General features: G+C 51.6%; 1 protein-coding gene across 2 annotated transcripts in view; it reads left to right on the top strand.

Moving 5' to 3' along the window:
* The window catches only part of ASB2 (ankyrin repeat and SOCS box containing 2), a 47,813-nt gene that overhangs the window by 1,511 nt on the left and 23,000 nt on the right, over positions 1-23,302 (top strand). The window contains exons 2-4 of one of the 2 annotated variants that reach the window (XM_065906729.1): positions 7,936-8,047; positions 12,586-12,862; positions 20,694-20,792. In XM_065906729.1, the coding sequence (XP_065762801.1) occupies positions 12,657-12,862; positions 20,694-20,792 (305 nt within the window). In that variant the 5' untranslated portion in view covers positions 7,936-8,047; positions 12,586-12,656. The remainder of the gene's footprint in view (positions 1-7,935; positions 8,048-12,585; positions 12,863-20,693; positions 20,793-23,302) is intronic. The other variant, XM_065906728.1, reaches the window with a different exon arrangement.

Raw genomic sequence — 23,302 nt, 5'->3', positions numbered from 1 at the left:
GACAGCTGGTGGCGGGACTGTTTACAGCACAGCCCCCTCCAGGACTGGCGGTTGCCATCACCTGGCAGCCTTCCAGGTTGCATCATCCATTCTTGCACAAACAGCCCAGCCCACGAGGGCCTGGGAGAGGGGAGGGCGTCACCTTCTCCCTCCTCCTTGGGGTGGGGACCGTGTGTGATCCACCCCTGGTGACCTGACAATGAATAAGAGCCATCGATACCCGTGAGCCTTCATTGAGCTCTCACTGTGAGCCAGGTGCTGGCCCAGCGCTTGTAGTAGTTCCTCTCACTGACTCTTTTCCTGGGCATCATGAGTTAGAGACGATGGTGACTCCCATTTCCCAAAGGTGGAAACTGAGGTCCCGAGGGGTTGAGGGTGTCATCTAAAGCCAGAGAGCTAGGAGGTGTTGGAGATGGGACTCAAATCCTGGCCTCTTAGCTGATGGGCCTCCAGTGCCCAAAGCCTAAGCCGTGGTCTCTGAGGTCCCCCAGGGGACCAGCACTGCAGTAAACAGACCCGTCCTGGCACCACTGAACCATCATAAGGTGCTGTACAATGTGGGCAGGCTGGATCCAAAACAGTCTTCCCAGAGGAGGCACAAAAATATCCCTGGACCCGCCCACTGTCCTTCCACTGCTGAGCTGAAGAGGGTCAGGCCGCCTGGAACGGGCAGCTATCACAGGACTTGTTAATAGCTTTACTTCTCATCCTCAGCACCTTCTTTTGAACCAGTTAGTGGTTGGGAGTATAAATGAGTTGTTAAGAGCTTTGTGGCCGAGGAGAACGTTGTGGGGAGGTGATGGTAATACAGAGCCCCTGCTCATGGTCAGTCGCTCAGTCGGGTCTGACTCTGCGACCCTATGGACTCTATAGCCCACCAGGCTCCTCTGTTCATGGGATTTTCCAAACAGAAGGCAGGTGATTCCTAACCTGCCTGAATTTTTTTAAAGAAAGGGCGACAGAAGAGAAGGGTAGAAAAGACAGAAAAAGTAGAGGGAGAAAAAGAAAAAGATTTAAGTAAAGGCAGGAGAACAAAAGCAAGCAAGCAAAGACAAAAAGGAGAGGGATTCTAGCTGATTTTGAAGTGATCTCGAATAAAAGATTTCCAGCCAGCCCTGTACGTGGTTAGGCTGGGTGAGGAGAGAGAGGGCTCTGGGAGGGCACCCCCGCCCCACCTGAGATTTTCTCTTCTGGAGCCTAGAGTTAGAGCCTCCAGAACATTCTACCACCCAGGGGTCAAGATGAGGAAGAGTCCCTGTCCTCCGGGTGCCCAGAATAGGGCTGGGCAAGGCCATACTTGGGTTTCCCAGGTGGTGCTAGTGGTAAAGAACCTGCCCGCCAATGCAGGAGACATGAGACGCGGGTTCGATCCCTGGGTGGGGAAGATCCCCTGGAGGAGGGCGTGGCAACCCACTGCCTGGAGAATTCCGTGGACAGAGGAGCCTGGTGGGCTACAGTCCATAGGGTCGCAAAGGGTAGGACGCGACTGAAGCAACTTAGCCGGCAAGGCCATATTTGGGCTGCGTGCAAGGGCTGGGGCAACAGTGATCAGAGGCTCAGACCTACACTGGGGAACCCGGCCCCTTCGCATCCCCAGCCCAGGCTTCTGGCACAAGGCAAAGCCTGGCACTCGCTGATCCCTGGGCAGAAACCGGGGCGGGGGTCTCGAGTCCTGCGTACGTGCCAGACCTGTATGTGCCGAGCTGCTGCTGTGGGCAAAAGTGAGGAGGTGTGCCAGGAGGGGCATGGGAGGGGGCTAGCCGTGCCAGGACCAGCCCCTTCAGGGCTGGGAGGTAAGAGACACATCCTCCACTTGGGAGGCTGAGCAGAAGGTGACCCCCGGGGCCTGGGGACTCAATAGCATGGGACCCAAAGATACAAAATGGGAACTTGGCGTTCGCTGATGCCTTCCTTAGCTGGTGCTCATGGCCCCGCCTCAGACTGTGGGCCTTTGGGCCCGTGCAGAGTTATGTGCTTCTCCTCGGAAAATGGAGTATTTTCCACCAAAAAAGAGGAAATAGGCTTTTTCCCCCTTGTTCTTTCTTCTTCCGTCTCCCCCTCCCCCTATTTCTCTCCCCCTGTTTTAGGGGTAGCTTCTGCCTGCAGTTTGCAACAATCAATACATAATCTTCTAAAACGTCATCAGGGTCCTAACCCCTGGTGAGCGATTCATCCTGATTCAGGTTGGCGAGCGGTGCTCAGCTTGTTTAGCACAGTGTTGGACTCCTCTGCATATGATGGGCGCAGAGGGCCTGGGGGCGTGGTGGCGTGGGAGCAGATGTAGCTTTGGGCAGGTTCAAATCCCTGTTCGTCACCTCCTCCCTCGGTGACTTGGGCCCGTCGCACCCTATCTCTGGGCCTCAGTTTCCACTCCTGGGCTATGGGTCAGCAGTGGTCAGGTAACCTTCGATAGGATTATTCAGTAACAGGTCAGCTCAGTAACCTCCGACAACCCTCGTGCAGCCTCAGAAATCCAGAGTCCTAGCTCCCGAGGGAAGCCAGGAGTGTGTCTGTCACCAGCATCAAAGGGTCTGAGATCAGAAGAGCTGGGAGGGGCTTTAGAGCTTTAGAGTCTGAACAAAGGCTCAAATCCTAACAGCTGTGAGGCCCCAGACGCCAGCAGCCAGAGGCTTGTCAGCACTGCCTGTTACAAAGGCCCAGCCTGGGGCTCTAACATGGGCCCTCTGGGGGCCAAGCAAGATGGCCCGGATTCCACTCCCCCACACCCCAGGGCCAAGTCAGCCCTCAGCAGAGACTTCCAGACTAACCCCTGCTCACAGCCCTAAGCGTGCAGTGTCAGAGAGTCTGATGAAAACAGGGGCGGGGCGGGGGGGCTCTCTACCACTTACAATCTGGGTCTCCCCATCTGGGCAATGGGAAGAATCCTCCCCCAGTTTAGGGGTCCTGAGAAGTCAAAAGGTGCAGTATGTGAAATTGGCCAGGAAATGATGCAGGGATCCACAGCACCCGCTTTTTTTTTTCTTCAGTTCAGTGTAGTTGATTTACAATGTTTCAGGTATACACCGAAGTGATTCAGTTATACATGTATATTGGGTTGGCCAGAAAGTTCATTAGAGCTTTTCCATAACATCTTACAGAAAAATCCAAATGAACTCTTTGGTTAAACCGATATATGTATTCTGTTTCAGATTCTTTTCATTTATGGGTCGTTACAAGATAATGTTCCCTATACTATACAGAAGGTCCTTGTTGTTCATCTGTTTTATATATAATAGTGTGAGCACCAGCGTTTTCTATGGTTTAGCTTTTAAAGCCTTAGGACCCAGGAAAGGGAGAGATGCTTTAATGTTTTACAAACACGAGTCTCCAGCTGGAAGTGTTTCCTCAGATTTCCCAGGGCCCCTCCGGATCTAGGGCAACAGCAGATCAGAAAGATTAAGCTTCATAAACGTATTGGGCATCGCAGGGAGTGGGGTTGAGAACCCTGGAGGCCAAGAAACAGCCCAGGTCAATTCCTCACTTCCTCATGTGGCTCCAGGCTCACCAAGCAGTCTATGGTTAGGACTGCCTCAGGCTAAGGTCATGGGATGTTTGGGAGGCCCTAGAATAGATAGACAATTATATACCTACATAACATATATGTATATACATTTATAATACAGTAATATATGAAAGTGAAAGTGTTGGTTTCTCAGTTGTGTCCGACTCTTTGAGACCCCATGGACCCACCAGGCTGCTCTGTCCATGGGATTCTCCAAGCAAGAACACTGGATTGGGTTGCCATTCCCTCCTCCAGGGGATCTTCCCGACCTAGGAATCGAACCCAGGTCTTCTGCATTGCAGCTATATTCTATCATCTGAGCCAGGAAAGCCCCCTTTGAATATATATGTATGTGTATGTGTGCATATATATATATATATATATATATATATAGTCTTTCTATATATATAGCCTTCAATTTAACCTGGCCCTTTATTCAAAGCTTACAGTAACAACTAGAGTCTGTTGGTTACATGGGATGAGGACTCGGTGTGAGGTCAGAAGATATAGCCTCTGGTCTCTTTGTCAATTTTGCCCTGCTGTTGCCTCAGTTTCCTCATCTGTAGAATGGGAACAACAACACCCTCATCATAGATCTACCACGTGGCTCAAGAGGACAACATTCAGGAGAGTGTAAATTAACTGCAAGGGGAGGCATTAGGGCTGTGGTTCTCCCAGTGCTCATTGCAGAGTCTGAAACACAGCGCTTTATGTAACAGCTGACTTGGACAGTCCACACTCATACCTAAAACATTTAAGTCGACCCTGCCTGAAACACTCATCCAGCCCTTACTATGTGCCAACCCTATTCCAGGAAATAAGTGCTCACTAGACACCCTCTATTGTTGTTAGTAGGCGGTCACCTCATACATGAATTCAAACCCAGGATTAGAAGGAGTGGGACGGGCTGTGGGTCCTTCCAAAGTTCCCAGGACAGCAGGTTGTGTACGCAGGAAAGGAGGAGGTGGCGGGAGGGGCCCGGGGAGCGAGGGATTTGGAAGTGGTGGGCGGAATCCATCCCGCACCCAGGCTGGGCCTGGGGAGGGCGTGGCGATCTCCTTCCTTCCCAAGCTCTGAGCCTGTTACTCACCCCCCGGGCCGCCCATCAGAGCTCTGCAGGGTCCCGCGGGGCTGCCTGGACTAACGTCCCTCCTGATCACAGCTGAGGGGAAAGCGGCTCACACGGGCACTGCCAACCAGGAAGGCCTTCCGGGTGACAGCGTCGCAGCAGGAATGAGTCAGAGCAGAGAATCACAGCATCTCCGGACCGTGGACTAGTGTTAGCAGGTTTTCCTGGGCCACTGGCCATTTGCTAAGTGGCCTGCCCCATGTTCATACAGGTCACCTGGTTCCATCTGACGGTACCTCTGTAGACCAGATGCTACTGTCTCCATTTTACAGAAGGGCAAAGTGAGGCAGAAGGGGTGGGAGCAACCCGCTTCCCATGATGCAGTCAGCTGGTGGCAGAGCCGGCTTTGAACCCAGGCAGTCCGACATCTGTGGTCATGCTCTCTACCAAAAGCAGGGTCTTCTCATAATAGCTGTGCTTCCAAGGTTTGACCCAATCATTCATTCACCTGCCCGTCTGACATTTACTAAGTACCTACTGCGTACCTGGCCTCAGGTTAGGTCCCGGGGTTATGGCACAAATGTGACACAGCCCTGCTCTCTGGACGCCTCTGGACTCCCCGGGGAGCCAGGCCCACAGTGGGTAGTCAGAGTACTAGGAGAGGAGGGGTGCGCTTGGAGGCAGCTCAGGGCTCCTCAGCCATCAGATCTGGGAGGCTTCCTGCGGGAGAAGTCACAGGAAGGCATCTGGGACAGATAGTGAGTGGACGAGGCCGGGAAGGGAAGGCAGATGAGCGGACAGCTGGAAGTGGCTCATCTGGGCTCTTACCTCTGACTCGGGTCCTCAGCAGGGTGGGAGCTCGGTGCCCTGGAAGATGACTGCCAGGCCCTTTCCTGTCCCCGGCACTCCCAGCCATGCCCCCAGCCCCAATTTCTACTAAGACATCAAGAAGCCACTCTTCCCACCCCAAACAGCCACAATGACCCCACCCCGTCTGTGGGAACCCAGGTCCCTGCCAGCTCCCAGGCAGACCCTGGCTGTCAGGGAGCCTGGATTTGTGGGAAGGGGAAGGAACCGGAGGAAGAAGGACCATTTTTCAAATGCTATTATTTAATCCTCACTTCAGTCTTGCAAGGGCCCATGTTTCTATGCCCATTTTACAGGTGTAGAAACTGAGGCCCAGCTTGGAAGAGCACTGACTGTGGATTGGCCAGGCACTGTGCTGAGTGCTTTACTGTGTTAACACAAGAACCCCCGTCACAGCAACCCTTACCCCCATTTTACAGATGCCACCTGGGAGAGGTGGGGGTTCCCCTGGAGCCAATGTTTGGGGACCCACAAAGGAGAAAAAGAGGGGCCCCTGGAAGCCTCGGTCTCACCTATTCCAAGCTGGCCTTGGATGGGCCACACTCATACACTGCTCCCTCCGCAGGCCTCTAGCTTGACTGGCAGGGCCCACTGCACTCTCACTTTCCCTGGGAAAGGGCTATTTTTATTTCAGTCAGCCTCCCAGAGGGTCCTATGAGACCGCCGGCCTCTTTCCTGGACGCAGGCCCAGAAGGTGGCCCAGTCCCCAAGCCGAGGCCTCAGAAATCAAGCTGAGCAGCATGAAAATGAGGAGAAACTGAGGACAAGAGAGGGGCATCACCCAGGATCTCACCTCCTCACCCTGCCGTCACTCTGCCATGAAATAGGTGCTCTTACTAAGCCCATTGTTCCAAATAGAAAAAGGAGTACGTCAAGGCTGTATATTGTCACCCTGCTTATTTAACTTATATGCAGAGTACATCATGAGAAACGCGGGGCTGGAAGAAGCACAAGTTGGAATCAAAATTGCCAGGAGAAATATCAATATACTCAGATATGCAGATGACACCACCTTTATGGCAGAAAGTGAAGAGGAACTAAAAAGCCTCTTGATGAAAGTGAAAGAGAAGAGTGAAAAAGTTGGCTTAAAGCTCAACATTCAGAAAACTAAGATCATGGCATCGGGTCCCATCACTTCATAGGAAATAGATGGGGAGACAGTGGAAACAGTGTCAGACTTTGTTTTTTTGGGCTCGAAAATCACTGCAGATGGTGATTGCAGCCATGAAATTAAAAAACGCTTACTTCTTGGAAGGAAAGTTATCACCAACCTAGAAAACATATTAAAAAGCAGAGACATTACTTTGCCAACAAAGGTCCATCTGGTCAAGGCTATGGTTTTTCCAGTGGTCATGTATGGATGTGAGAGTTGGACTGTGAAGAAAGCTGAGCGCCGAAAAATTGATGCTTTTGAACTGTGGTGTTGGAGAAGACTCTTGAGAGTCCCTTAGACTGCAAAGAGATCCAACCAGTCCATCCTAAAGGAGATCAGTCCTGGGTGTTCATTGGAAGGACTGATGCTGAAGCTGAAACTCCAATACTTTGGCCACCTCATGCGAAGAGTTGACTCATTGGAAAAGACCCTGATGCTGGGAGGGATTGGGGGCAGGAGGAGAAGGTGACGACAGGAGTTGGTGATGGACAGCGAGGCCTGGTGTGCTGCAGTTCATGGGGTCGCAAAGAGTCGGACATGACTAAGTGACTGAACTGAACTGGACTGAACTGATTAAGCCCATTGTAGGGACACCACCCTTATGGCAGAAAGCGAAGAAGAGCTAAAGAGCCTCTTGATGAAATTGAAAGAGGAGAGTAAAAACATTGGCTTAAAGCTCAACATTCAGAAAACTAAGATCATGGCATCTGGTCCCATCACTTCAGGGCAAATAGATGGGGAAACAGTGGAAGCAGTGGCTGACTTTATTTTTCTGGGCTCCAAAATCACTGCAGATGGTGACTGCAGCCATGAAATTAAAAGATGCTTGCTCCTGGGAAGAGAAGTTATGACCAACCTAGACAGCATATTAAAAAGCAGAGACATTACTTTGCCAGCAAAGGTCCATCTAGTCAAGGCTATGATTTTTCCGGTAGTCGTGTATGGATGTGAGAGTTGGACTATAAAGAAAACTGAGTGCTGAAGAATTGATGCTTTTGAACTATGGTGTTGGAGAAGACTCTTGAGAGTCCCTTGGATTGCAAGGAGATCCAACCAGTCCATCCTAAAGGAAATTAGTCCTGAATATTCATTGGAAGGACTGATGCTGAAGTTGAAGCTGCAATACTTTGGCTGCATGATGCGAAGAACTGGCTCATTGGAAAAGACCCTGATGCTGGGAGGGATTGGGGGCAGGAGGAGAAGGGGACGACAGAGGATGAGATGGTTGGATGGCATCACCAACTCAATGGACATGAGTTTGAGTAAACTCTGAGAATTGGTAATGGACATCTGGGAAACTTCCCCTGCATGGGCCGAGAACCTGACACCATGCCCACTGTGCAGGTGCCAGGCTGGAGGAGGATGGCAGTATTACCCCTGCCTGCTCGGAACGCCATGAGTGCTGCTTACCTGGATCCATGTCCCTGGAATTCCCAGAAGGAGAACAGGATTTGAGGTAGGAAGCTTGGGCTCCAAAGCCCTATGTTCCAGCTGCCTGTCCTCATACAAGCCTTTCGCTTCCCCTTTCTGAATCATAATTGCTTCATCCATCATACTCATGTGTGGGTATCAGGTACAAAGGGGCATCAAGTCCTTTTGGAAGGCTCAAGGATGCCGAAGATTTAGTAAGTTAACTCAACAAAAAACGCTCTTACTTTCTAGGGCTGTTGTCAGGGCAATGCTATGAGATAAATGATAAAAGGCAAAGTCTCTGGATGCTGTCTGACCCATGGGGGTGGAGGATGGGGGGTGGGGAGTCTGGCATTGGCTGCAGAAGAAGGTGGTTCCAGGTGAGCATCACCTGGCTGCCCCCGCCTTCCTAGAAATCTGGTCAGGGAAGGGGTGCTCGCTGGAGCTGGGTGCTGTCCAGGTGCCTCTGAACCACCCACACCAGGCTGCAGAGCCAATGGCTATCTTGAGGTGAAGGACTGGAGGGGTCTCCTCCCCACTGCCCGCACCTACCCAGCACAGGTATGGCTCCCACAATGCGGTGAAATGGGCTGTCTCATTCCCATTTTTACTGATAAAGGAGCTGAAGCCCAGAAGGGGAAGTGACTTGACCAAGGTCACAAAGCTAGGAAGTTGCAGAATTGAAACTAGACCTAGAGTTCCTGACTCTCAGATCTGAGATCCTTCCACTCCTACCTGGGTTCCTATTCCCCCTGCTAAGCTCCATACCTATGGAGAATCTGTTGACGTGGCCATAGGGACCCCCAGGGACAGAGAGTTTGGCATAGAGCTGACCAAACATCTCAATGAGTTGCAGAAATTTTAGAACAGGAAGAACCCTTGGAAACCTTCTAGCCAAAACCCTCCTTTTGCAATGAGAAAACTGAGGCCCAGAGAGAGACAGGGATGTGGCTGAGGTCACACAGCACTTGAGCGTCAACTTGGAGACTATAACCCAGGTCTCTGACTCTTAGTCCAGTGCTCTTCCCCCTTGCCACTGGCCTGGAGCAGAGAGATGCCCTCGGGTGGAGGCATCAAAACATGAGGCCAGGCACTGGGCGTCAGCACTTCCGGTCAGGGCAGCACCACAGGCATTGAGTCTCTGCCTTGTTCCAAGGCAGGGGTAGAGCTGGACTCCAGGCCTGGAAAAGCCAAGGAGGGAACTTAGGCACAGGGTGGTGAAGGAGGTGTGGGAAGCAGGGTCTGGCCCAGGCGGCTGTGGGGACCCCCTGGCTGCATGGTGCCAGGATCTAGTCTATCCCGCCATTTGACAGACGGAAAAACCAAGGGCCTAAGAGAGGAAGATGCTCATGGCTGAGCTGGGAAATGAACCCAAGTCTCTTGATTCCCAGTCTTGAACTATTTATACAATAAGCAAAATTGATGTTGTTGCTGCTGCAAAATAATAATAATGGTAGAGGTAGGAGATCAGGTGGAACTTTATAGGGCAACAGTTGTTACTCTTAGGGCTGTGACAGTAATTGTGTGTGTGTGTGTGTGTGTTCAGTCGTTAAATCATGTCTCAGTCTTTGGGACCCCATGGACTGTAGCCTTCCAGGTTCCTCTGTCCATGGGATTTTCCAGGCAAGAATACTGAAGTGGGTTGCCATTTCCTTCTCCAGGGGATCGTCCCGGATCAGGGACTGAACACAGTCTCCTGCATTGGAAGGCAGATTCTTTACCACTGAGCCAGCAGCTAAGCCCTGGTGACAGTTATGAGAAGAATATCTACCGAGGACTCAGCCCGTGTCCTCATCCCCTGCCCCTCCTCCACCCCGGATGGTGCTCCCCTGCCCCACCTGTGCTTTATGACCAGTCATTGTGCCAAGTGATGTTCCCAGTCCCCTGTGGAGCTCTTAGAAGAAGTGTGATACCCAGGACACACACCAGAATCCAGAGATTCTGACGTAATGGGTCTGAGATGGGGCCCAAACACGGTCTTTTACAGAGAACCAATTTTATATACTTTTAAAGTAGATATATTATTGCTGTATAATGTACTCACAGAGAAGCATACAGATCACAGTTGAATGACTTCAAGGATTCAAAGGGAAGCAACCAACAGTAAATCACTTAGATCAAGAAATACAGGGGACTTCCCTGGCAGTCCAGTGGTTAGGACTTCCCCATCCAATGCAGGGGGTGCAGGTTCGATCCCTGGTCAAGGAACTAAGATCCCACATGCCTCAGGGCCAAAAAGTCAAAACATAAAACAGAAGCAAGATTGTAACAAACTCAATAAAGACTTTTAAAATGGTCCTTATCAAAAAAAGTCTTAAAAAAATACCGTGTGACTGGCCCCCTTCATGGGCCCTCTCAGTTAACTCCTAAAGGTAACCACTCTCCCGACATCACCATAGATTAATTTTGCCTGTTCTTGAACTTTATACAAATTGAATGATGTGCGAGTGTTCTTTATTATCTGATTTCTTTTGCTCAGTTTGGTTCATGAGATTCATCCTGTTATTGTGTGTAGCGGTGGTTTGGGTATTTCAATGATGTCTACTATCTGTCACGTGAATATACCACAATGTAGAATGAATGCTAATAGGCATTTGCAGAGTTTCCAGGGTGGTTATAACGAACCGCACTTCTACGGATACTCTTGAACTTTTCTTTTGGTGAACATATGTACACAAGTCTCAGGCATAGAGCCTGGAGTGGGATTTGAGGATCAAAGGAAATATATATGTTCATCATCAGCAAATGCCATCCCATTTTGACACTGCTGCCAGGAGTAGGGAGCATTCTGGTTGCTCCACATGCTCTCTAATCCTCATCATTTCCCGTCTTCTTCTCTTGAGCCATTCTGGTGGGTATATAGCGGTATTCCATTGGAGTCTTAATTTACATTCTCCCCAGATACTTGGGAAGTGAAGTGCCCTTACCTCTGGTGGTTGGCCATGTAGCTGTCTTCTTTGTGAAGTGCCTGGCATAGGCTTTTGAGTACCAGTTAACTAGAGCCACAAGAATCCTCCATAACACAGCACCCCCAGTAAGAATTCATTCTCAGGAATTCCCTGGTGGTCCAGTGGTTAGGACTCCATGATCTTAATGCGGAGGGCAGGGGTTCAATTCCTGGTCAGGGAACCTAGATCCCACAAGTTACGTGGTGCAGCCAAAAGAAGAAAACAAACAACAGAAAGAGTTCATTCTGCTCTTCTGGGTCTGCAGGTCGATGGGCTGATCTAGGCCAGGCCAGGCTGGGCTACTCAGCTTCAGGCTGCAGGCCCACTGGACACAGCTCCTCTATGCAGGCTGGGCTAAGGCTGCCCCAGGTGGGTTCACCCTGGGGCCCAGCTAAAGGGCAATGGCTCCAGGGGGGGGTCCTGGCGATGGCAGAGGAGCGAGTGCACTGCACATGCGCATGTCAACCGGCTGCTTTATCACATCCACCAACATGCACTGGCCAGAGCAAGTTACAAGGCCAAGCCCAGTCTCAGTGGGGAAGGGCAGGGGAGCAATCTGCCTCCGAGGGGAAGAGGAAGGTGAATATTTGCTGAGCAAACCAAATTACAGCCCTGGTATTTTGCATATATTTTTAAAAGACCTTATATGACTCTAATCTTCGATCAAGGCTCAGAACCACTGACCTAGAGTCACACTGCATGTCAGCCAGTCAAAACAAAAGTCAAGCTTAGCTGATTTGACCTCATTTCCTTAAAGCAGTTGACTCAAGCAAAGTCTATTTCTCCTTTAGGCAGTTTTTTTTTTTTTTTTTTTTGAGAAGACAGTCCCTGGAATTAACACGGCAAATGATTTTAACAACAGATTTTTAACTAGAGTTTATGATTCATCTCTAATAATCTCAACTGTAGTATAAGGCAGAGAAGTGGGGAATATGGTGTTGTGGATAATTGGAAGGAAGGAATGTGAGCACAGTTGTGTAAGTGCCGTGACAGCAGGGATTCTGTCTGTTGGTGTCGTTGTTATATCACCAATGCTTAGAAGAGTGCTCAGTAAATAATCTCTCAATTAATGATGCATGCATACATGCATAGATAGGCTGTCTGGGATGGAAAAATAAACCGTGGATGAGTGGATGGTTGGTTGAATACATAGATGTATAGGTGGATGAATGGATAAATGACTGGGTGGGGGACAAACAAATACATCAGAGGTTAAATAGTGGAGAGATGGGTGAATGACTGGATGGTTGGATAGACAGATGAGTGGATGGATAGGAGCATGTATGGTCGGATGGATAGATTATTAGAGGGTTGGACAAATGGATGGAGAGGAGAACGAATGGGAGGGCAAATGGATAAATGAGCAGGTAGTTGGACAGCTAGATCCGTGAGAGAATGAATAATTGGACAGGTGGGTGGTTGGTTGGATGGATAGTCAGGCTGGCAGATTGATGAATAGATGAGTGGATGGATGGATGGATGTATAGATGAATGGGTGATTGGGTAGATCATATGACAAAACGAAAGGATGAAACATGATTGTGTGATTGCTACAAGAAAGCATAGCCTTTCCTGTGCATAAAAACAGCTGCTTTCCAAACTCTTAGTCACCAGGATGGCTTTGGTCTCCTCACAGAGTTTTCTGGCTTGATGCTTGCTCCTCCCTGCTGAGTGTCTTCTGGAGGCGGAGGTAAGGGGTGTAAGAGGATGGCCACGGAGATCAGTGCTCGGGGCAGACCGCGCACCATTGGGCAAGAGGAATACAACCTGTATAGCAGCCTGAGCGAGGACGAGCTGGTCCAGATGGCCATTGAGCAGAGCCTGGCTGACAAGACTCGGGGCCCACCCACCACTGAGACCACTGTGCCCACACGTGTCAACCGCGAACCCGCCCACTTCTATCCATGGACCAGGTGAGCAAGGGGCATCCAGTCGGGTGCAGATCCCAAACACTGTTAACCCAAGACCAAAGTAGCCTGGTCTCTAAGATGTATTTTCACACTGTAATGACTTAACAGTTGTTATCTAAGCCTCCTGAGCTCTGAAGGTGCCAGGCACTGCTGTGGGTACTATATGCACTTTGCCTCATTTTATCCTCTTAAGGACCGTCTAGGAGGCTCTACGCTATATTCCCATTTTACAGATGAGGAAACTGAAGCTCAGGGCTGAGTGACTAGTCCAGGGTCACCCAGCTGGCAGACTGTGTTGCAGACATGGAACTTATCTGGTTCCAAAGCCCATAGCGTAGTCTTGCATCACTGGCTTTATGATTGGATGCAGTGGAACTGAGGTGCTGAATCTGGCCAGAGTTTACAGCCCTATCTGTGCTGTCTCCCTGGAAAAACATGTCTGAGAAGCAGTAATATCTGCCTGGCAAAGCCATCTTGCCTTCTGTTCTGGCTCCCCCATCTCGGTATGACCTCATCATCCCATTAGCCGGGCCATCTACAGCAGCACCAGGTTGCATCAATAGAACTATGATGTGGGCCTCAACTGTAATTTCACAGATGCAATCTGAATTTCCCAAGAGCCGCTCTAAAAAGTAAAGAGAAACAGATGAAACTAATTTGTATCTAAAATATTATCATTTCCAAATGTCATTAATATGAAGCTTATGAATGAGATACTTACATTCCCTTTCATATCAAGTCTCTGGAAGCCAGTGTGTATTTTGCATTCACAGCCCATCTCAATCCAGACTAGCCACATCTCAAGGGCTCACTAGCCATATGTGGCTACATGCTGGACATGTAGCATGTCCAGAGACACATCTAGATATCTAGTACCCACTTCATAGGAGATGAGAAGCAGGGAGGTTACTGGGATCTTAAAATGGCACTGGATCTTATAATGTTTTTAGAAAAGAAGCATATACATTTTAAAAACTGCTTTTGCTCAGCATGGAGTCCAAGTCAAGTGTGTATTTGCAGGAATTTTTTTAAATTTTATTTTTATTATTTTTTTATTTTAACACCAGAAACATTTTGTATTGGGGTATAGCTAATTAACAGCTGGAGTATAGTTGGGATAATTTTATGTGAACAGAGAAGGGACTCAGCCATACATATACATGTGTCCATTCTCCATGGAGGTAGGAAGTGATGTAACAGTTGTGTGGGTGTTTCCTTGAGGCATGGGCCTCACATCTTATTGTTTTCAACAGCCAATTGACTTCCTGTGTGACCTCCAGCAAGTTACTTAACCTCTCTGAACCTCAAACAATAATAGTAATAACAGCAGCAACAATAAACAGACTTTCTGATGCCCAGGACCAGTGGATGGATAGGGATGAAGGTGGGTGATGGTACACCTTGACCCGGTCCCCTGATGAAAGGGTGACTTTGGCCCTTTGGCAGCTAGACCACTTCTGCCAGGCAGGCTGAGCAAAGGTCTGGGATGCCCACCACTCACGTCCCTTCCCTAAAGGGGCAGGCAGGCAACCTCCTCAGATGAAGGCTCCAAGTTACTGAGCTATGCATAAGGAAGTCCCATCCTGGGACCCAATCTGAAATGCAGAAGTCCAAAGCCAAGATCATGGTGGCTCATGTTCTAGAAGCCCTGGTTCCTGTTCTGGCCGGTTCAGCCTAAGTCAGACCACAGGTTCCTCTTTCTCAGGGGGATCAGATAGAGAGCAGAGCATCCTCCCCTCATCCCAGCTGCAGCACAAACCATGCATCCCGGGGCCACCTCTGCAGCCTTCTCCCCAGTGTGGGAACCACCCCCAGGAGCCCTGAGGACCCTTGAAAATATTAGCACTGGGCCCTGACCTCCTCCTTCTTCTAGGGGTAGGAAGCAGAAGCCCATTGTGGGGTGTAAACATTTATCCTGAGAAGAAACCTCTCACGCAGCAGGGCAAGGACTTACGCGAGGCCATGTGGTCCTCACCTAAGACCCAGGCGGAGTCGAGCAGGGCAGGAGGACTCGGCCTGCCTCTCCTCACCCTGGAGGTGACCTGCGGCTGCCTACATTCTGTTCTGCCCTTTCCTCTCTGAAAGCAGGCAGAGTTGCTGGGAAAGCAAGTCCCTTCCATGTGATTTTTAATGAAATTCTCCTCCTCCTGCCCTGCCAGCTCAGCCCACAGGCGTTCACCTGACCCTGAAAGAAGCCACGGAAGGAGGATGTCTCGGGGTCCAGTTTACATGTGACAACGCAGGCGCCCTGCAGGGCCAGGACCCAAACCAAGGTCTGACCCGCCTCGAGTTTCAGACACTTAGCCAGCTGTGCTGACGCTACAGAGGCCTCTCTCTGTTTTCTGTCCCTCCTCCACTTCCAAGTGCTTCTCCCCACTGAGATTCAGGGTCACCCCCGTGTAAGAGACACACGGGCTTGCGCTCACACTCACACACAGCCTGACATCTAAGTCCGATAGAGTCCTTGAACACGTTTACCCCCGAGTATCACCGTGCCCATTAGGTGCACCCACAGCAGGTCTGGAAGGCGGGCATCACACATGCCCTCAGAGGCGCCCCGTGGCCAGCCCCTCTTCATCTTTGAGCAGGCTCCCCGATCAAGCAGGTCGCATTCTTGCTTTCCTGGCTGTTTACTTCACTGCCCCAACAATGACTTACAGCTTCTATCTTTTTATTTCTGCCGTTCACCTGTGAACTCCGTGAAGGCCGGAGCCTCACTCGTCTTTCTTCCTGTGAGGCCCCGAGTCTAGCACACGAGGCCTGATCTGTGGCAACACCGCAGAGCTCTCTGTAGGCAGATGAATGGGTGAATGCAGACCCAAGCGAGGCTGTGGCTGATTAGACCGGAAAGCGAAGTGGGTGTAGAGGGGGTTCGAATCCTTCCTCTGTCACTACTGGCTGTGTGACCTCAGGCAAGTGACTGGACTTTTCTGAGCCCCAGCAGCCTTATCCCTAAAATGGTAATAACAAAACTTGCGTAGGTTCACCTTGCACCTTTTCTTACGAAAAGCAAATCGGATGAGGTAGCCCCCCGCAACATCCTGAACGACTTCCCCCCACTTCCTCCCTACCCTGACTGCTCATCTCATGACAGCCTCCGTTTCCTGGACAAGCTTTTGTGTCCCTGTAGGAAGACATTATCTGGCCTCCTGAGAGTGTCCCCAGCGACCCTGTGTGACCTCCCTGGGGACAGGGAACAGATATTATTCACTTTTGTATCCTCAGTGCCTAGCAAAGAGCCTGGATCACTGCAGATGCCCAGTGAATGTTTTTATACAAATCGGTGTACTTTGAATCCAATAAAATTCTCTAGAAATACAATTTATTGTTACCTGCTTGTGACCGAAATGGCAAATGTGGACATAAAGGTCAACTGGCACTTTGGGATCCTAGAAATGAAAGCCAGCTCAGCATTTCAGAGAAAATATAATACTCCCTCTTAAAGTCATTTTCCAATTTGTTTCTCTTCTATCACAGGGTAAAGGGTTAAACCCTGATCCCTGAACCCAAGGTAAAGGGTTTGGCTTGAATATGTATGAAGATCATTTGCCAAACCTTGGCCCACTGAGGACTCCCTGATTGGAAGACGAACTTCCTATCCAATAAAGAAACAGGGTTCATGCACTCATGAAACAGGGAGTCCAGGGTTACTGATATAAACCAGTTCAAATGGGTCTAGAAGGCTGGGTCTTCCAGTTTTTAAACTTCTGCGTTTTATTTAAGGTTACATTTCTAAGAAGATGAAAGCATGAGGCAGGAACTTGCTTGAGCTGATGTATGCACAGCTGCAAACAATTCAAATAAGCCACTTTTACTGTACAGTTATGATGTTCCAGCTTCATTCTTGGCACTTGGATGTGTGAATCAGGCCTGATCCCTGCTTTCCCTAAGCTTGCAGTCTAATGAGGGCAAGGCTCAGAGGTACATAATGATCGAATAGGATGGATGCAGCAAAGAGGCTTGCTTCAGTGTCAGAGGGACACAGGAAGAGTTGATTTAATTCTTAGTCTAGGAAGTGGGCTTTGCAGGATGAATAGGAGTTCGTCAAACATGCTAGAGGAAGCGAACGTCTTTGAACTTGTGTCCTCATGTGCAAAAAGGAGCCAATTATATCTCCTTCACAAAGTGGTCTAGAGGATGAAATGAAATACTTTGTCCCATGCCCCTATCATAAGACTAGGTATAGAGCAAGCTGTCAATGAATCTTAGCCTTAGCTGAGAAGGCAGAAGTTGCTGCAATTGAATCCACATTCTCCTCTACATGTGAGTACTCCCTGGCCAGCCCAGAAAGGATGAGTTGGCCAGTGGATGGCAGGGGCATGGAGGTAGTGATCCCACGTGAGCTCTTCATCTCTCTAATCATGAGGACAGATGGCTGGTTCTCCAGGAATCTGAGGTCTTGGCCTGTAACCACACACCACCAAGACTGCCATAGAGGGTATTACCCTTTCAAAGGTTTCTTTTCACTTGTTTTGTTATATTCATTGAAATTTATCAAGCATCTACTGTGTGCTTCGCTGGGAGCTCAAACAGTAAAGAATCTGCCTGCCATGCAGGAGACTCAGGTTCGATCCCTGGGTCAGGAAGGTCCTCTGGAGAAGGGAATGTCTACCCACACCAGTATTCTTGCCTGGAGAATCCCATGGACAGAGGAGATTGGCGGGCTACAGTCCGTGGGGCTGCGAAGAGTCAGACACGACGGAGCGACTAACGCTTGACTGTGGGCCAGACCTTGTACCCATGACACCTGTGATGGACATAGGGTTTGTGTAAGGCCCAGATGAGGGAGCAGGTATCGGACGCTGCTTGGTAGGGTGGGAGGCACAGCAAAGAGTCTTGTTGTCATCTCCCTCCGCTATGAAGATGCCTGCTTGCCATCTGCGTTCACCCAGGTCCAGACCAAATTAACACTCTTCCTGGGACTGGCCTGGGCATCTTGTTAACTCCAACAGGACTAGCTGAGAAGTTAGGGGACTTTGTCATCACTGCCTGGCTCCCCACTCTCACCGAGCCTGACCCGTGTCTGAAGCCAGGATCAGGATGAGCTGGATTCCAGGACAGGGACGTGGTGACGGTGACACACCCCCAACCCCGACCTGCCCGCCCACACAGAGGACAGGGGACCCTTCCTGGGCCCCTTCCAGGTCATGACCTGCGCCCACATCCTGCCAGGTCCCTCTCACCTCGGATTACTCAGCCCTGGTGGTTTTCTCTGCTGGGAATTTCCCTGCTTCGGACCTGAGGGGAAGTGGGGCTGGCAGGCTTGATCAGAAAGAACACGGAACCCAGTCGGGGGCCCAGCGCGCTTTCCAGCTCTTAGCACTCACCCTGTCTGCCCCTCCAGCCCAGTTAACGCCTGATTTCAGAGCCCCCAGAGTGAGCCCTCTGGCCTCTCCCAGCCCCTCCCCTGTAGCCTAGTGGGGTGGGTGTCTTGGCCCCCCAAACTGTAGATCTCTGAACATCTTGAGGATCACATCAATGATCTGCACCGCTCGGGCCTAGTGCAGAGCGTAGGACCAGCAGGAGCTGGGAAGTTCTCATTGAAACAAACCTGGTCTGTCTGCTTCCTCCTCCACCAGTGGGAGCAATCTGCCCTCTGACTCCATCCAGGGAGGATGGAAAGGAGGTGCTGCCCGGAGACTTCATGAGGGAAAGTCACCATCACCACCTCACTGTCCCTTTCTTGGTGTTACTTTCATGCCATCAGTGAAATGTCCTCATTTCCGGGTGGGAGTGGGCTGTTATCAACGCTTTTTACCTGGCTAAAAAGAGTCTAATAGCAAAAAGTGATGAGGCCACACATGGACCCATGATGAGGGTGCCTGGGTCCCCAGGACCATGCCGATGTAGAAGCCCAGGGCGTTGTCACGACCCTCGGGTTGGGACTGCCGCTGTGCCCAGAAGTCTCCCTTTTCCAGGGCCAGGAATAAAAAATACACCTGCCAATGCAGGAGACTTGAGCTCAATCCCTGGGTCGGGAAGATTCCCTGGAGGCGGAAAAGGTAACAGACACCAGTATTCCTGCCTGGAGAATCCCCATGGACAGAGGAGCCCAGAGGGCTACAGTCCACAGGGTTGCAAAGAGTCAGACATGACTGAGCAACTGATCACATATACACGCAGCAAGTGCAGCAATGATGCTGAACCAGCAGCTCTTGGGGCTGGGGGAGGGGATCCTGGCAGGGCCAGGCTCTGAGCCCCCCTCCCCAGGACGTGGCCTTAGATGTGTATGACCTCCTGAGTTTCCATGTGAGTTCACTGCAGGGAAAGCTGCACCACCACCACAGCAGCGATGGGACCCCTGGTCTGGTCCCGCCTCCTCATTTTGCAAAACAGGAAACAGGCACAGAGGGGTGGGGGCTTCTTCCCAGTTGCAGGGCCTGTCAGTGTGGTGGACTGAGGGCCGCAGAGGGGATGGAGGGGTGGGAGAGACCAAGCCTCTGGGGAACACAGCCCATATCAGAGCTCCGCGAACAGGCAGGCGGTGACTTTGCAGCTGCGTGTGGCCCTGGGGCAGATTCTCACTTCTCAGAGCCTCAGCCTCCACGTCTAGACAAGGCAGTGGCATTGGCATCCACTCTAGCCTTCGTGGCATCACACTCGGCCTCGAGGTGCTCAGGAGCAGGTGGGGGAGAAGGAAGGTGGGAAGTGATGACCGTGGTGCAGTGATGAACCACGTGGGACAGGTGCTGGTGTCCTGCCCGTCTCTCTGCTCCTCACCCTTCCCTGTGTCCCCACCTGGCTGAGGGTGTCCACAAAATCTGCAGGGCCTCGCGGTCACAGTTCCAGCACCTCTGTGGCCCACAGGGGCCTGGTCACCTACAGCAGCATCCTCCCAATCCTTCAGGGCACCCCAAGAGGGGCGCAGGAGACCAGACTGGGTCCTCTGGGGTGCCCATGGCCCAGGGCCCCCAACCTGCTGGAAGAGGACCCAGCAAGCCTCATTCCCATGCCAAGTCCGACCAATTCAGATCTGTACAGTGGCCACCATCCCTCATTTTGACCCTTCTGTCCCCACAACAGCCGAGGGGAGTGGGAAAACTGAGCCCAGAGAGATGAAATAATGATATGATCAATGGTGGACACGTGTTGAGCCCCGTGCCCGGCCCTCTGATAAGCTCTTTATACTGTTCACACACTCAGGCCTCACCAGGCTAAATCCCAGAGAAGGGGCACCTGTTCAAAGTCACATAGCCAGGAAGTGCCAGAGCTGGATTTGAACCCATGTCAGTCTGACTCCAAACCCCGGCTGTCATGACCCTCATGCATCCTTCTGCTATACCCTCTGCACTCTTTGTTCTGACCGTGGGATGGCAGGACCCTCTAATGAGGAGCTGGTGAGGTGCGGGTGGGTCACTGACCTGGCTTGGCACCCCAGCTTTGCTCTCCTTGTCCCCCACCCCGGTGAATCTCTTGTCCATCTCTTGTTGGGACCCGGCCCAGCCCACCCGAGACTGAGTGCTTTTCATCCTGGGACCTGCCACTGACTACTTCTCACATCCTCTGGGTGAAGAATGTCACCTTGCTTCCTATCTGCCCCGTGGTTGGCTGGGGAGGGGGACCTGGGGCGTGGGGTGAGGTTAACCTCATTGTTGTCTTATATGGTCATTTAAATCTCCCAGGGCTTCCTCCAAGGGCCAAAAATAATCTGGAGACACAGCAGCTGCGTCCAGACACAGGGAGGACCCGGCCATCTGCTTTGGTTCAGAGCCCTGTATCTGTCTGTCAGTCTCCCCCTCGCTCTCCCTCCATCCTCGTTCCTGCCTCCGGCCATGACCCGCTTCTCATACGCAGAATACTTTTCCCTCTTTCACTCCTGCCCTGCACCCTCCAGGTCCGCAGTGTCTCCTGAGAGCGCCCCGACCTCAGCCCCCAAGGGCCTGTTCCAGGAGGTTATGCAGAAATACAACCGCAGCAAGTCCTCCCAGCTGGCGTAAGTGACCCCTGCCGTGGCCCCCAGACCATCCAAGCTCAGCCTCCTCCAGACGGGTTGGGGGTGGAAGGCAGGCCCACGGGCCCCAGGAAGGGACCCCCCAGACACACACCTCTTCCAGGTATGTCCCCCTGAGACTCAGAGGCTGCAGCCAAGGCGGGCTTGGTGGTCACAGATATCCTCAAGGAACTGCCAGCCAGGCTGAGCTTGTGATTAACACCTCAGTGCGCCCCCGCCTCAAATGCGCCCTGTGTACGGATTCACCCCACAGGGCTCTGAACCTGGGGACCCAGCGAGAGGGAGATTGGGGGGATGGACCCAGGACCCCAGAGGCTCAGAGCTGAGACTGATGAATCAGCTGCTCATCTGTCTCACTTTCCCCCTGCCATCAGCGTGGGTCTGTCTGAGCACATCCACAAAGGCCATACCCACAAGTTTGGTTTTGCTTTGTTGCTTTTATTTATTAAGCGCCAGGTGCTAAAACAGAGGAACAATCCGAGCTGCAAGAGGGGCTGTTTGCCTAGTCCTAGGATGCTGGGCTAGGTGTGTCCTTGAAAATAGCTCTGTGCTAGTTCTGTCTCTGCTCCCCCATATCGACCCTATAAGCAGCTAAAAGCCCAAATGGGTCCCATCACTGGAGCCCCTGTGTCCTTCATCGGTTACACTGTGGGGAGGAGGTGATTGGCCAATGTTTTACTTCTTCTCAGCCCTTCGCAAGCCCTGCCATCCCCCCTCTCCCTTGGTGATGCAGGTAGGGTTTTGATCGTCTCGAGGAGCGAGACCCAGCTTCTGGTCTCTGCGTCGCTCCCACTTCCTGTGCAACTGTCCACGAGTCGCTGTCCCTCTCTGAGTCTCCGTCCTGTGTTAGGACAGAGTGGCCTCCAGGGTCCTGTGTGGCTCCTTAGTCTCTGATGGCCTGACACCCCAGCAGCTCGCCCCACCCTCGAGGCGGGCACTCTGGCTGAGCTCACAGACAAACCAGCGGTGTGTGCGCCTGAGCGCTCCACGGTCCTTGCACCACAGCTGGACGAGACCCAAGCTGGGCGGCGGGTCCTGAGAGTGTTCTCATGACACCGCACACCACCACGGCCACAAGAACAGCCTGCCCTCATCCCTTCCACTTCAGCCGGGTCCCACAGGAGACTTTCCCGGGGAGACGGGCACCTACCCCACCGGGGCCTTTCCTGACACCAACAGGGGCTGCTCTGGCCGCTTGTAAGAGGAGCTCATCAAGGTGGCAGTGATGGCGTTGATGGGGACTCCAGGGCTTATCTGGTCAGTTACCCATCGTCCTTGCTGGATCTGTAACTCAACCGGCATCTGTGCTCTGAAGCTATTAATAACCAGAGAGGCTGAGAGCCGGGAGGAAGTGCTGCTCTCGCCGGAGGAAGCAGCTGGGAGGGCGAAGGGGCTGGCCCTGCCGACGCTCCGGGCCTATCCCGGCCCCTGACAGGGATGACGGTCCTGGGACAAGGCTGGCCTCTGGTCTCACCTCCTCCATCCAGGAGATGGGAACATATATGCAGCATGTTTCCCAAGGGTGGAACCACAGCAGTTGTGGTCCTCACTGACTTTCCAAGGATGGAGGAAGCCAGCTCAGAGAATGAATGAATGAATGAATGAAGTGGCTTGGATGCGTCAAGCTAAGAAGTTATCTTTCACCTTAGCCCTGGAATCTTTGACGTTCACGAGTTTTAAATTGTGAAGGCTTCAGATGTATTTGTCCTCCAGGCATTTAAATCTTTTAGCAGCTAAAAGTTCTAGGGGTGAGGAGAAGGATCTGGAGTAAGGAAAAGGGTTGGGAAGACCCCAGAGAGATGCTCACTGTGAATAGTCCCACTCTGAGGGGTCTGTGCCTTCGTCTCAGTGCAAATAGGCCCTAAGGTGAAGGCGTCTGGTAAACTCTGGAGCACTACATGCAGAAAAGGTGTTTAATTATCATTAAAAACTCCCATGGGGCTGGTTATCCATCACTTTGGAGGCCAGCGCTGGATGCCCGAATCCTCTGGTACAATGGTCTTGGTGCAGCAGCCGCAGGCACTGGAAGCGGCAGGGACAGAGGGGTGCGGCAGTGAATGAGCTTGCCATGTTTTTAGTAGAGTTTCCCCCTGTGGTACCCAACTCAGAGGTAAAGATGTAGAAACGCTCCAAGTTCAGGGGGCTCACAAGGGTATGGAACACAGGCAAGGCCTGATCCAGAGCCCCCATATTTATTTTCATAGGTTGATTTGACTCCAAATAGGGCTTTCCCGATAGCCAGTTGATAGAGCATCTGCCTGCAATGCAGGAGACCCCGATTCGATTCCTGGGTTGGGAAGCCCCCTGGTGAAAAGGAGAGGCTACCCACTCCAGTATCTTTGGGCTTCCCTTGTGGCTCAGCTGGTAAAGGATCTGCCTGCAATGAGGAGACCTGGGTTTGATCCCTGGGTTGGGAAGATCCCCTGGAGAAGGGAAAGGCTACCCACGCCAGTATTCTGGCCTGGAGAATTCCATGGACTATGTGATCCACG

This window comes from Muntiacus reevesi, chromosome 15 (assembly GCF_963930625.1).
Source record: "Muntiacus reevesi chromosome 15, mMunRee1.1, whole genome shotgun sequence".
Classification (NCBI taxonomy): Eukaryota; Metazoa; Chordata; class Mammalia; order Artiodactyla; family Cervidae; genus Muntiacus; species Muntiacus reevesi.
Note: the sequence above shows the minus strand (reverse complement) of the source record. Positions and strands in the feature narration are given on the sequence as shown.